At 46.2% G+C, this 12,879-nt stretch overlaps 4 protein-coding genes across 4 annotated transcripts; 1 reads left to right on the forward strand and 3 right to left on the reverse strand.

Moving 5' to 3' along the window:
* Positions 1-255: 255 nt before the first annotated feature.
* N7503_007088 (MDR family MFS transporter) lies at positions 256-2,224 on the forward strand (the record flags this gene model as incomplete). The annotated part of the gene is made up of 4 exons (XM_057066635.1): positions 256-519; positions 598-1,012; positions 1,098-1,826; positions 1,893-2,224. 4 exons carry the CDS (start codon positions 256-258, stop codon positions 2,222-2,224), a joined length of 1,740 nt encoding a protein of 579 aa, XP_056920316.1.
* A 3,265-nt stretch (positions 2,225-5,489) lies between these two features.
* N7503_007089 (uncharacterized protein) lies at positions 5,490-7,361 on the reverse strand (the record flags this gene model as incomplete). Its single annotated transcript, XM_057066636.1, has 1 exon — positions 5,490-7,361. The coding sequence occupies one exon, from the start codon at positions 7,359-7,361 to the stop codon at positions 5,490-5,492; it is 1,872 nt and encodes a 623-aa protein (XP_056920317.1).
* A 1,365-nt stretch (positions 7,362-8,726) lies between these two features.
* N7503_007090 (uncharacterized protein) lies at positions 8,727-9,430 on the reverse strand (the record flags this gene model as incomplete). Its single annotated transcript, XM_057066637.1, has 4 exons — positions 8,727-8,852; positions 8,911-9,030; positions 9,087-9,206; positions 9,269-9,430. 4 exons carry the CDS (start codon positions 9,428-9,430, stop codon positions 8,727-8,729), a joined length of 528 nt encoding a protein of 175 aa, XP_056920318.1.
* Positions 9,431-11,306: 1,876 nt separating this feature from the next.
* N7503_007091 (glycosyltransferase family 69 protein) lies at positions 11,307-12,653 on the reverse strand (the record flags this gene model as incomplete). Its single annotated transcript, XM_057066638.1, has 1 exon — positions 11,307-12,653. One exon carries the CDS (start codon positions 12,651-12,653, stop codon positions 11,307-11,309), a length of 1,347 nt encoding a protein of 448 aa, XP_056920319.1.
* Positions 12,654-12,879: the final 226 nt, after the last annotated feature.

Raw genomic sequence — 12,879 nt, forward strand, 5'->3', positions numbered from 1 at the left:
GAAAGTGACGGCGGAACAGGTACAAGGTGTAATTCTTGTTACTACTAATTCCTCCGTCCGGACGAACGCCTGGAAAAAGCTCCGCCGAGGACAGTCTCGAATACGGCAGGCATTTGTCATACATGCTTTGAATAAGTGCTTGAAACCTCGCCTCCATGTGAAAACTACTGTTATTTAACTCAATTTGTCCTGTTGTGTTGACATAATTCCTTCGAAATCACAGCTCGGTAACATTCCATTGCAAAATTAGCAGAAATGAGCTCAGGATTCGACCTGGAAAAGGAGCGAAAGACTGCACAATCGAGCGCCCAGTCGTCAATAACCAACGCTCCTCATGCGGCCGAATTAGAGAGCGAGAATCGCAATGCTGCGAATGACAAAGAGACTTCTAGCCTACCGGGAAAGGTAGATGCGGAAGAACAGAACCAGGACGACGAAGCACAGTATCCTCATGGTCTCAAGTTAGTCATAATCATCGTGGCTCTTGGTATGAGTATCTTCTTGGTTGCCCTCGACATGGTATGTCTCACAATCCCTCCATGGGGAAAGGAGTCTCTCTCAAAGTGCCATCATAATCTAATGATATTAAACAAATAGACAATTGTAGCGACGGCTATTCCAAAGATCACCGATCAATTTCACAGCCTTGATGATGCCAGTTGGTATGGTTCGGCATTCTTGATGACTACTGGAGGCTTCCAGTCAACCTGGGGAAAAATATACAAATATTTCCCGCTAAAGATCTCGTTTCTGCTTGCGGTTTTCATTTTCGAGCTTGGAAGCTTAATTTGTGGTGTGGCTCCAAGTTCTGTGGCACTGATTGTTGGTCGTGCAATTGCTGGAGTTGGTGCAGCTGGTATTGGGAGTGGGGTTTTCATTATCGTCGCTTTCATCGCCAGTCCAAAAAGGCGACCATTCTTCACCGGTATTATTGGCATGTCTTACGGGATAGCATCGGTCGTTGGCCCCCTTGTTGGGGGTGTATTCGCCGACAAAGTAACTTGGAGGTGGTGTGAGTATTTCTGCTGTTGACTCGATCAACTAAAGTACTTATCACCAGACGCTGGACTTCGCTAATTTTGATTTTTTTCATCTAGGCTTTTACGTCAATTTGCCCATTGGAGGCCTCGCAGCCACTTCCATTGTTTTCGCCTTTCACACACCCGACAGCCTCTCGATAACCAAAGCTACATTGAAGGAAAGGATCCTGCAGATAGATCCCATCGGAACGATCCTTCTGATCTGTACCATTACTTCATACATCTTACCACTCCAATTTGGTGGACAGACAAAGTCATGGGGCTCCAGTACTGTCATTGGTCTTCTTGTCGGCTTTCCTCTCATGACTATCGCCTATATTATGTGGGAATGGTTCCAAGGAGAACGGGCCGCCTTTCCGCCGCGCTTGATGTCGAACCGCCTCATCCTTGTGAACTCAATCGACGCATTTCTTTTCGCAGGTTCGTACTTTATCATAGTCTATTACCTGCCTTACTATTTCCAGAGTGTCCAAAACGTCAGTTCTACTATTTCTGGTGTACGAAACCTTCCTTTGATTATCTCGACGTCGTTGGCTATCATTGTATCTGGTGGCACCACCACCAAAACTGGTCATACTGCTCCTCTTATGGTTGTCGGTGGGGTCCTTGCAACCATCGGCTCGGGGCTGTTATACTCGCTGGACATCAGTACAAACACTGGCAAATGGATTGGATACCAAATCGTGGGCGGAGTTGGATGGGGATTGGCCTACCAGGTTCCCCTCAATGCGGTGCATGGCGCAGTGGGTCCCAGTGACATTGCAACCGTGACGGCTGTCATTGTCTGTAAGTAGTTTTGCTTACAGCCTCTTCTCTATTCTATTCGATGTGCTAACAAACCTCATATCTCAGTTTTCCAAACTGTCGGGGGTGCGATTTTCGTGGCTGCAGCACAAGCTGGGCTCGTCAACCAAATTATCATCAAACTTAATGCAACCGCACCGAACATCAACTCAGCCTTAGTGGTCTCGACTGGTGCAAGCGAGCTGCGAAACGTTTTCACATCTGACCAGATGTCTGCTATATTGCCTGCTTACATGTCAGGTCTTAAGGCCGCTTACGCTATTTCGATCGCTGCGGCCGGAATCGCTTTCTGTCTCAGCCCCTTCAACAGCTTCAAGAAAATTGACGCCCATGCAGCAGCTGAAGGCTCCGAGAGTGCCCCTAAGAGTGCGGCTGTGTAATCGCCCTGCTGTTGTCGAAGTCTCCCTACCTTGTGTGGCATTTTTAGACCCGTGTTTGAGGTGCCCTTGGCTCATGTATGGGGATGGACTTAGTTGCTCTAGACTTTACATTTTTCTTTCCGGACTCGAACTTATGTAATGTGCAGTAGGATTTCCCTTACGGCTTTGATATAGTTGAAATGATGTGACCGTCTTGTACGAGCTACCAGATGATCTATTTTCGCTCCCAATCTTACCTGGAGGTGCTAGTCGAATGGGAAGCCCTAGTTGAACGGGAGGAGGACCTATAAAAACTGGATGATCTACTATAGGCTTTTGTAATGAGAAAGTATATATACTATATATTGGAGACTATAGAATGACCATTGGTTGGCAAGGCCCTCCAAAAGCTTCGATGATGTTCAATATTGATTTGGTGAGCGGAACGGGACTCGATCTACATATAAGGTTTTAACGGAGCTCTAATGAGAGTTTACCAACATCAAGTTTCCTGAAATAAGATACATCGTTTGTTGGATGAAAGCAAAATATGCAAAGCAAGGACGGAAGAATCAAGAAAAGTATTGCTACATGATGAGCTTTACTTGGTAAATAGCCCAGGCGGAGGAGGAAGGCTTTCAAAGATCCTATATCCTTGGTAAAGCCCTGAAGACAAAGTGTCATGATTGGAAGATCGTTTAGAAAGAAAGCTAGCATGACAACAGACAAGTCGAAATTAGAGTCAACTACAGAACGATGTTTCAACATTAACGCTATATCCATCACAACAAAGGATAGATAGTGAAAGAGAACGGCATGGCATATGATTGTTTTCATACCTCGGGAACAACTCTTCTATTGTCAGAACAATTGAATGATGTGTTTGTGGTATCTAAGCCCTTGCCTATAAGCTGAAACAACCCCGAATCCGATCTCAGTCACGTTAACATATACTGTATTCTCCTCAATACCAAGCTACTCTAAATCACATGTACCTCCAACTTTGCAGTTGAGTTTAACCTTGAAAGTTTGCTTTAGAGTAAAAGTGTTCGAAAAGACAGCACTCCTCGCCCAATCTCAGCTCCAAGGTTCAACCTGGCATTTGCAAATATGCATCATTATACTACACAACCTTTCATATTGTCCAATATCTTGCATAAAGCCTCGCATCATGACTCAAAAAAAGCTTACCAAACACAAAGGACATGCCAAGAAATTGGATGCCCCGTCGCAAATACATTCGAACATCTCGGAAGTCTAAAACAAAATACATTATGTAACGAGTTCAAAAAGACCCAGATGGACATGCCAATTGAGACCCATATAAACCGGGGTAAGAAGTGTAATCCTGATTTTAACACTGCGAAAAAATTTGATGGAACTTTGTGACCTTATTATCTGTTCTTGATTATGACATGCTTGGTAAAATTCGTAATAGACGTGGCCGGGTTTACAAAGAGATACTGCGAATGAAAGGCTCAAGAACAAACAAGGAAGAGAAAAAATGGGAGTGAAGAGGTGAACAAAGTGAGAATTCGTCGAGATGCCTCCCTGTTGATGATGATTATTTTGACATTTAGACTGGCGCAAGGCGCAAGGAGCAGTACAAGCACTGGTTCATCGTCTGGTACAGCAAGTCAAGTTCAAATGTAAATTGAATTCATTGAGCACTATTTCAAACCCAATCTCTTCGTGGGTGCCCTTGAACAGTATGACCATAAAGTTCATGAAACTTCAAAGAATGATGCCCCAAGTGTGTAAAGCGTGCTCTTTCACCTTGTAAACGATAATCCACCTGGAGTGGTTCATTGAAGCGTTAATCCTATATTAATTCCCGAGGTCATCAAGCGGGACGATCTTGGAATGTGCTGAAGTCACACACAAACATTCGAATGACTAAGAGACTGACTAACTTGAGCATTTAGTCAAACATGTTTCGGTTATACATAAGGCCGTTGCCGGGTATATATATCTTTGAATGTGTAAATGCCCCTTCCTGACACTTAGACATGTCAACGATCTATCCTTACCGCTCTCGACGTTTTTATAAATATAAATATACATCTAATCCTCACACTCCATTCTACTTTCAGCAATATGTTCTTCAGCACCCAAAAGTTAGAGAATCGGGTAACAAGAGGAACCAGGAGTAAAACCATTAGAGGACGCTGTAAGGTGAGTTTGGAGATCTGTGTATCCAGATAGACATTGTATTGATGAGATCATCTCCAAAGGTCGCTTTCACGGTTTCTAGAATTTCCTTCTCTCGGTCTTTCTGCTTCCTCCTCCTTCACCTTTAATTATGCCTCTTCCACCTACCTAAATTCCTCAACCCAATTTCACTGTATTCCTTGCCGTGGAAATGGCGGAGTGAGTCTTGTGATTCCATCCCCTTGAAGAGCATCGCACTGATAAGAAAGAAAAGCAGAATACCTGAAATCCTTACTGGTGTTACAGACCTCTCACCCGGCCCATGGGCGGACTTCATGTTCTAGAAGCCGTGTCCGTTCTCCGTTGCAGTAACAGACAGCAATAGCTTGCGAGGAGAGATCCCGCTGGTGTTACTGAGTATGCCAGCTGTGAACGAACCGACAATCCGAAATGCCTCACGACTCAGCTGCAATGAAAAACAATAATCCTCGAAGATAAACCAGAGAGTCGCGAATGTGGAGGCAATCTTTATGTACACAGTCGGGGTGGCCATTACCGATAAGACACTCCAATGTAACCATTACCGACAGGGTAATGACCCTTTCGAATACTGTGTTCGACTCCCTGGCTTCAAGAAATGCGCAAATTGCCACTGGGATAAACAGGCACCTCGCTCTTCATTCAATGAAAACCCCCGGCCGCCAAAAAAGTCCCGCCGAAACAAGAGATCGCCTATCTAGATACAAGGATGGTGGCTTTCCAGAGCCAACTTGCAGCCATACACGCGAATCGCCAGGATCCTTGGATCCGAACGCTGAGCCTTCCGCAAAATTAAGCGACGAGATCGAATTCCTTTTGCCGGCGTGGTACCATACATCAAGCTATCAATGTTTGCGCCCCACCACCGGAGATATTGCTAAGCTGCAAGACGATTTTGATGGTGTTTGCAGGAGCATCGTGCGCTTATGGACAGAACGCTAGCTTTCAAGTAAAGTAACTTCGGTTTTGGATTTGGATCTCGCTTTTCAGCCATGCAGGGACCAAGTACATGATTTAATCTGTTGGTCGCTTTCAGTATCATCTAGCCTACTTATCAACAAGTGCTTGAAGCCTTAATTTGTTATTCAAATACTGGTCACTTTTTAAGACCAATCACTGCCAGGTTACGCGGACTGTAACCATAGTCAAACACTGGCTCGACCCAGCATTCTTTGACGGAATCCTGCTCCCGGAGATATTGCCACCGATCCACAACAATCATGGACTCCACAAGCTGAGCGCTGAATGCCATTAAGCTCCACACGATACTTATATGTTTTCTTGTGTGAATGTACTGAGCCTCATAGTGCTCAATGTCTTCATCCGTCATGGTAGCAATGCGGTCCTGTATCTTGGAACCATAAACCGGGTCTCCGCTCATCTTGACCGTAGCCGCACGAATATATGCATTAAAGGACTTGTATGCAGATTTAGGTACCGATCCGATGATAAATGCGTTGGCCTTAGACTCCGAATGGGATCCATCAGAGGGAGGGTCCTCTGGCGCTAGGGGCTTAGGAAGAACGCCTCGATCAACGAGGATACGCTGAAGAAGAGCGCGGAAATAATGACGAGTAAACGAGACTTCACTGTCTTTCTGCGTCCAGTTGTGTGGAGCTTGCACGGCCAATGCACGTGCTGTGATATTGAGTCTGATACCTGTCGTTGTTCCAGGACTTCGGTAGTCTTCGTAGTATTTGGAGATAGGAAACCCGTGTGGGTCGTATGATGAGCCAGTCTCCTCAAGTCGAGGGTGCAGGGATTGAAGGATAGGTAGTTGATTTGTGGCTGGACCGAGGCGTTCGGTCAATAGATTGTAGCAGCAGCCGATCATAGCAACTGCCACGACCGAGGGATTGAGAATGAGGGATTTAAGGCCATGGTGAACAAGGTTTCCGCAAGAGTGAAGAGAAACGACCATTACTCTGGCATTAACATCTTTCTTCTCTGCCCCCTCTGGGGTACCATCCGAGGACGGGTTGGTGACGTGTTCAATAACGGGCTCTAGGTAGCCATCTTGAATATCATGTTCGATATAGCTGAGAGTACCGCGATTATCGATCTCTGGCTTCCGCAGTTTTTCTCGGGGTGTCCCTTTTGTCAGAGAACCTAGCAGCTCGTCAGGGTCAAGGCTAATCTCGCCTAGCATATTGGAGATAGTAGCATCCTCCGAAACCCGTGAGCCATCTAGTGATGGTTGGGGCATATTAATTGTCCCAAATGTATTCTTTTCTGTAATTCCGTCGCAGCCTTCGCCTGAAATCCTGTTCTTGGGGATGTGAAGAGCCTTAGGGTCATTCGCTAACTTGGCGCGAACATCCATTCCCTTGGCACCTGTGATGTACTCATGTTTGCGCTCGATTGCGATGATATGCTTATGATAAGGGGAGCTGACGAGGGTGCGTCCCAGGTAGTTCTGTCCAGATCCAAAATCCACAATATGAGAAACTGGTTTCCCTTGGTTCTCATGAACAGTGTCTGATAGGGATGCAACATATTGTGAAAAGCATTCCACCTCGTGCACCTTTTTTCTATTCATGCGCATAGCAACTTGCTTTGGAAGATCAATCTTCTTCGAAGGTGAGGTAAATGAGCCTTGTTGTAGTAACAATCGACGAACATTGAAAATGTAGTCTAAGAGGCTTTGAGGAGGGAAAGCTCCGCCTTTCCAAGTCCGACTGCTGTGATCTACATCGGCACCCGGAGGCCGTTGTAAGTGATCAAGGTCCTCCCTTAGGAGCAGCTGAATGATATTTTCAATATCATGATGGTCGAAGAAAGACCTCCAATTTTCTGGCAGTAGTGTTGTATAGACGTCAGGCTCGCGGGTCAGAAAGTCGACCATATGCACGCCACCGCACAAATTCATAAAAAGCACCGACGTGGTAGAGAATAAGAGCAGCTCTTCAATATAAGCATCGGGACTCTCCCATGCCTCAGCAATGGGCAGGGGGCGACTGGAAGCCATGCAAAATGCGTCTAGTCAATAGTAAATAACCCCACGAGGATTTTTCAGGGCGAAAATCCATTTAGGCTTTTTTTATGGAGATTTTTAATTACAAGGACCCAAACAATTGATAGTTGGATCAGCGCTATGCCGAACTGGGACTAGTATAGAAGTTGTAATTCAAAAGAGTTCTGCCTGGTTTTTTCGGTATCCAGTAAGTACAGGAGTGTACGTTTAATTTGAAACCCTTGGGTCAATTACTTAATCTTCTGCTATAGATTTCTACAAGTATTAACCTCACATCAATTTGTGTATCTAATACTTGCAATGAAGACAATGTGCACACCAATCAGCCTTGAAACACATAAAATGACGGAATTTTCGTGTTATTGTTCCTGAACTTTCCAGGGTGACCAAAATTTGGCATCTGAATTTGGTAGATACATGGCAGTCCATTGCATGTTTCAAACTTTACGTACGCTATGATACACATCATACACTTGAGTATAAGGCTTCATACTGAAAGCGAAGTCTATGTTCGGGTTATTGATATGATTACTGGGTACCTGTGCCTGCATAAAAAGATACCTTATGTGTTGAGTTGAATCGACCTGTAAGCGAGGAACATATTCTTGAATGCCGAAGAAACGAGGCAAATTTCCTCTGTAATACATTTACCGGGCTATCCTAATTCGGTCTAGCGCAGACCCAACTATCAAAATTTTCGGTCCTGTAAACGACCTCCATTTTATCACGTTATCGTGTTATCGCAGTGGTCGAACAAACCGCTCCATACCGCCATCAGCTCGAACGTTTAATCAGCAAAGGTTCAGCCTGCTTTCAAGCATAGCAGAAATTGACTACCTTGGAGAACTTTTGATACAGATGAAATTCACAGGCTCACAGAGTCGCTACTAGCTCACCTTTCTGGCCTAAGTGCCCGAGAATAAATATGGATTGCTCCAAAACATTTTAGCTCTTCGCCTATAACGACAAGTCTTCGTTCAAATATCGCTTTGTAGTTTTGAAGACCTGCCTATAGCCCACTCGCCTTTCCCCTGATTCTGGCTCGGACCAACCGACAACACAGAGTAGTTGCGAGAGCACGTTCAGCTCGAAGGAGAAAGCATTGCTGAACAAACACGCGAATGCCCAAGCGGTTGGCTACTTCCGCTGCGAAGGCTGGCATCCTGGAAACACATAGAGACATCCTACTGAAATATGGGAAGATCTATACATGGGAGGGTAGCAAGAGCTGGCAAGTACAAGTGCGAAGGTGATGGCATTCATTTATCACCATCAATGTTCTCATATTGACCGTTCTTATAATTTGGGGTTTCCCAGTTCTCAGCAGCACAATACGTTATTGATCCTGATTGGTCAGATTTAGGCAAGGCCGTCGGCAAAAGTGTTAATGGCCTTCGTCATGACCTTGTCCAGAGAGGACTTGGTATCCTTTAAACTGTCACCGCAGCTGGGAGCGAGGTCGGCGATAAGGGTGTATGCGATTGTCTGCGATCATGTGAGTAAATAAATAGGTCATTTTTGACAAGTTATTGCGGAAACATACATCAGTGGTACCCTCGAGACCTCGCAGCACCGCCGCTATTGGGTAGGCAATGCCAACTGCCTCCAGTACTCCATGCTTACCGATGGTAATCTTGAGTGTGTCGGTCAAGACCGATGCGTACTAAATGTCGTGAGTCTCCTTTTGTTTTCACTGGGTGACTTGAACGGATGACTTACGGTGACGAAAGAGTTGCAAGCTGCCTGCTGCTGGTCTGTAGAAAGCGCTTGCGCATCCTGAGCCTGACTGTAGCCCTTGTTCTCTGATTTCACCAGACTGTGGTAACCATCGACCAATTCCTAGTCCGGGTTAGCGAATGCTATTGATGACATAATGCTTTGCATGCTTAATATTAGCTCACCTGTCCGGTCTGAAAGCCATTCAGAAGCTCGATTGACTTGGCAGTTAGACCAATATCATGGGCTAGGGCGCTGTAGCCATCGAGAGAGGTCGCAACATCCAAGGAGAGAGCGGTGCCTGCGACGGCGAGGAGACCGATCAGGTTGCTGAGCTTGAACTGCATCTTGATTGGTATGCTTGAGAAGCTGCGGAGATATTGATTGAGAGTTTGGAAAACTTTGGCAGGGGCTTTCCAAGGTACTTATAAGGCCTGGCGAGGAAGGCTAATCAGTATTGTTATCACCCCAATATTGTTTAGTCAGTCAGGTAAATACGCGTAGAAAAGGGGATTGAACCTCTTGTTGAGTTCAATAGCTGAGGGTTTAATGGGGCATGGACTCCATAGCCTACAAAAACTTGTCGATCGTACCCTCTAGGTGACGGGCTGGCTTGGAAACCTGTCTACTGTAATCCATGACGGAAATTGTCCGGGCAATCTTCAAAGGCAGGTGGAGAGCAAAGATGGCGATCATCTCATCTCAGCTCGTCGCAATGATCAACTAATCGATCGATCGATCCCTTCTCAATAGTTGTGGACCCCGGGATTTGAAGTTCTTCAGCGCAGGGACCAATCAATGGTTCTAGTTAGAGCTTGGCGTGTATTGCTCCGCACAGTAGGCAGTTCCCGGAGAAAGGTGGAGAGGCAAGGTGAAGATCATCTCTGCTCGTGGTGACATAATTTATCGATCGGTCGATCCCTTGATAGGGTCTCACTAATAGGGGAAACCGAGCAAGTCCGTACTTTAGCGCGATGATCTATTGACAATTCGACTAATTTGGGTTAACATAGTGGATACGCCCCACTCTCTATTGGTTAGATTCCCCCTATAGGTCTCCATGAAATCGCCGACCATGTCTTTTCTTGATTTTTCTTCAGCTCTGCCACAATTAGGGTTGTCAACTATGTTTCACTTGCTTACTGCGATCATCCGGGGTTATGAGAGGTCATAAATCTCCCAACTATTCAACGCATGGGTATTTGCAGGATGTCTCAAGCTTTGGAGGCACGTGAGTCGTCGCATTTGGTCTCTTCATGGCCAGTGTAAATCGCGCTGCACCCCTCCATCTTACCACCGTACCATCTTAATATTATTATAATTTTGCGCGGCGGAGTCTTGGCCGGAAGTTCAGAAAGTTCAGAAGCGGTTGTGTAAGTGGAAAGACCGGCGATTTGATTGGGGACGCGTGCCAAAACTGCTTTTCAACTATTCAGCTCAAGGCCAAGAAACCTTGCTGAAACTCCTCGGCCAAATTTGTGTTCGAAAGGGCATCCAATGATATTTTTGCTGAGGCTTGAAATTGCAATTCTTCTTAGTAGAGCTATCGCCAACTGGTACAGCGAAGTCCTAGCAAGCGATCTAAGGGCCAGCGTTCAACAATCACATTCAGTCAGGAGTCACAGCAGTCGGTTTGATTCACCAAGAGTCAAGTCATGAAACTGAGGTCAAGTTGACTCGAAATAATGTAGTAATGGCTTTGTCAGGCTAAGGGTTTCTAAAATCATGAGACGATGTCTTGTATATTTTGAAGTTGGCTACGAAATTTCTTTGACTCATTTGCATCTTGCCCCAATCTCACTGAGTGGATTGAGCTGACAAAGAGAGTTAATAGGAGGTTTGGGCGTTCAATCCGACTGCGTGGTTTACGTCTTCTTCCATATTGATATCGTAGCTTGTATTGGGATCGGATTTCCACGACAAACTTGGATCCTAAGGAACTCTACAATGAAACTCAGATCCGAGGACAAGCAGTGGGAGCACAATCTCAAAAGTTTGCGCTGTTCGTTGAATTTATCGCCCATTCCGGTCCGCAGGTATAGCCGCCGAGTAGGTACATATATAAATAAAAATTCGTTTCTCTACTTAGCGCTCGGGATTTAACATATTCCTCTGTAGGCCCTCGGGATTCAGGTAGACTAAACAAAATTGCAGATAAGCGAATCGAATCCCCAAGGCTGTTCGAAATCTAAGCAAAGAGGCCTTGGGGAACAGAAAAGTGACCTATATTGGCTTGGTCCATGAAGGCTTACTGAAATCAGGCAGGCACTTGACCATACCAGGAGGTTCAGTCTGCCATGGAATCAACTCATCTCCTGAAGCAGCCACCGTTGCGTTGACATGGTCGGCCACATAGCCCCGAACTGCCTTGGTGCCCCTGGCCTCGTAATCGCTGTACGCAACATTGACCGTCGGCACCGCCATAATCTTGCCCATGCCCATGCGCCACAAGTCCTTTGCCAATAATGCCGGCTCCCCAGCATAGCACTCGTCCTCTTCGGAAGCCCTGAACTTGAGCTTTCTCTGCAGGAACGGTGCCGCATCAATGGTGGCCATCCCTCCCCAGCAGGAGTAAACCTGCAACGGAAGAAAGGCCTCATAGCGCTTCTTGCTCGGTGGATCGTCGAAGAAAAGGAAGTCTTTGTAGTCCCACTTGTCCCGAGGAATATCGAAGAAGGTATTACCCGCCAGAGAGCGAGAGACCCAGCTATCGTAGAAGCAATTACCACTGTCCTGCCAGTCAAAGGCACACGTCATGTGAGCCGACTGGGTAACGTGCTGAAACAGTAGCTCAAGGATATCTTCCGGGCACAATGCAACGTCATTTATGAAGATAATGATGGAGTCTTTGGCATATTGTTTGCGCTCTGCCCTGGATCCACACATAAGTGGCGCCAGCGCCATATTTCGTAGCCTTGACAGTGCCTCAATTCGGTCCACGCCTTTCGCTTTGGGATTTGCCCCATCCACTTCGAGATGGAACTCCGCTCCAAGCTTTTCGACAGAATATTTCAGCGCATTAAGGATGTCCCATGTGCCGTCGTCTGAACGGCCCTCAACGATTGATAAGACGCAGTATTCTGGCCCAAGGAAAACCATTGCTTCGATAATGCTACCCATGAGTCGGGGTAAAACGCCAATGGCTTGGTAAAGATCCAGTGCAAAGAAGTATCGCTTCTTCCCATTACGTGTGTAGTCCGGTACGAGGAGTATATCATATCGCGATCCGATGGTGTGGGGACACTGAAGCTGATTAAAGGTGGAGTTGTCGCCGGGGTTGACGATCGCATTGATGTATGTCTGGATTTCTTCGGTCCGAATCCTTTGGGGTCGATCGAGAGCATGTTCCTTGGACGTAACGTTTGGTTTGACACAATAATGCCCAGCCGTATGGGTATTGAACAACGTATCTGCCGATAATTTGAGACCTTTCTCTCGCAATTTCCCAGCCAGTTTTGCAGTATTCAGCCAGTCCTCCCTAAGACTTTGGAACTCGGCCGATCTGAGGGACAATAAGCCCAATATGAAGACGACACCCAGGAACAGGCCGTAGGTTCGTCTCGACTTCATCGAATCTAGCCGCCAGAGAGGGCGGGGGAACGACTTCTTCCGGTGATGCAAAGGCAGCCGTACGACGCGAATGCAAGGGCAGCAGATAAAAGAAGAGAAATCAGTGGCTCGCAGTTGTATTGTGGGGAGCGGCAAGGAGGAAGCAGGGGACCTACGGAAAGTGAAGCTCAAGTGAAGGACGGAAAGTTACTAGTTCTAAAATGCATGAAAACAAATATCGTGTGGT

This window comes from Penicillium pulvis (assembly GCF_028828015.1).
Source record: "Penicillium pulvis strain IBT 33274 chromosome Unknown contig_5_segment0_segment0, whole genome shotgun sequence".
In the NCBI taxonomy this organism is placed as follows: domain Eukaryota; kingdom Fungi; phylum Ascomycota; class Eurotiomycetes; order Eurotiales; family Aspergillaceae; genus Penicillium; species Penicillium pulvis.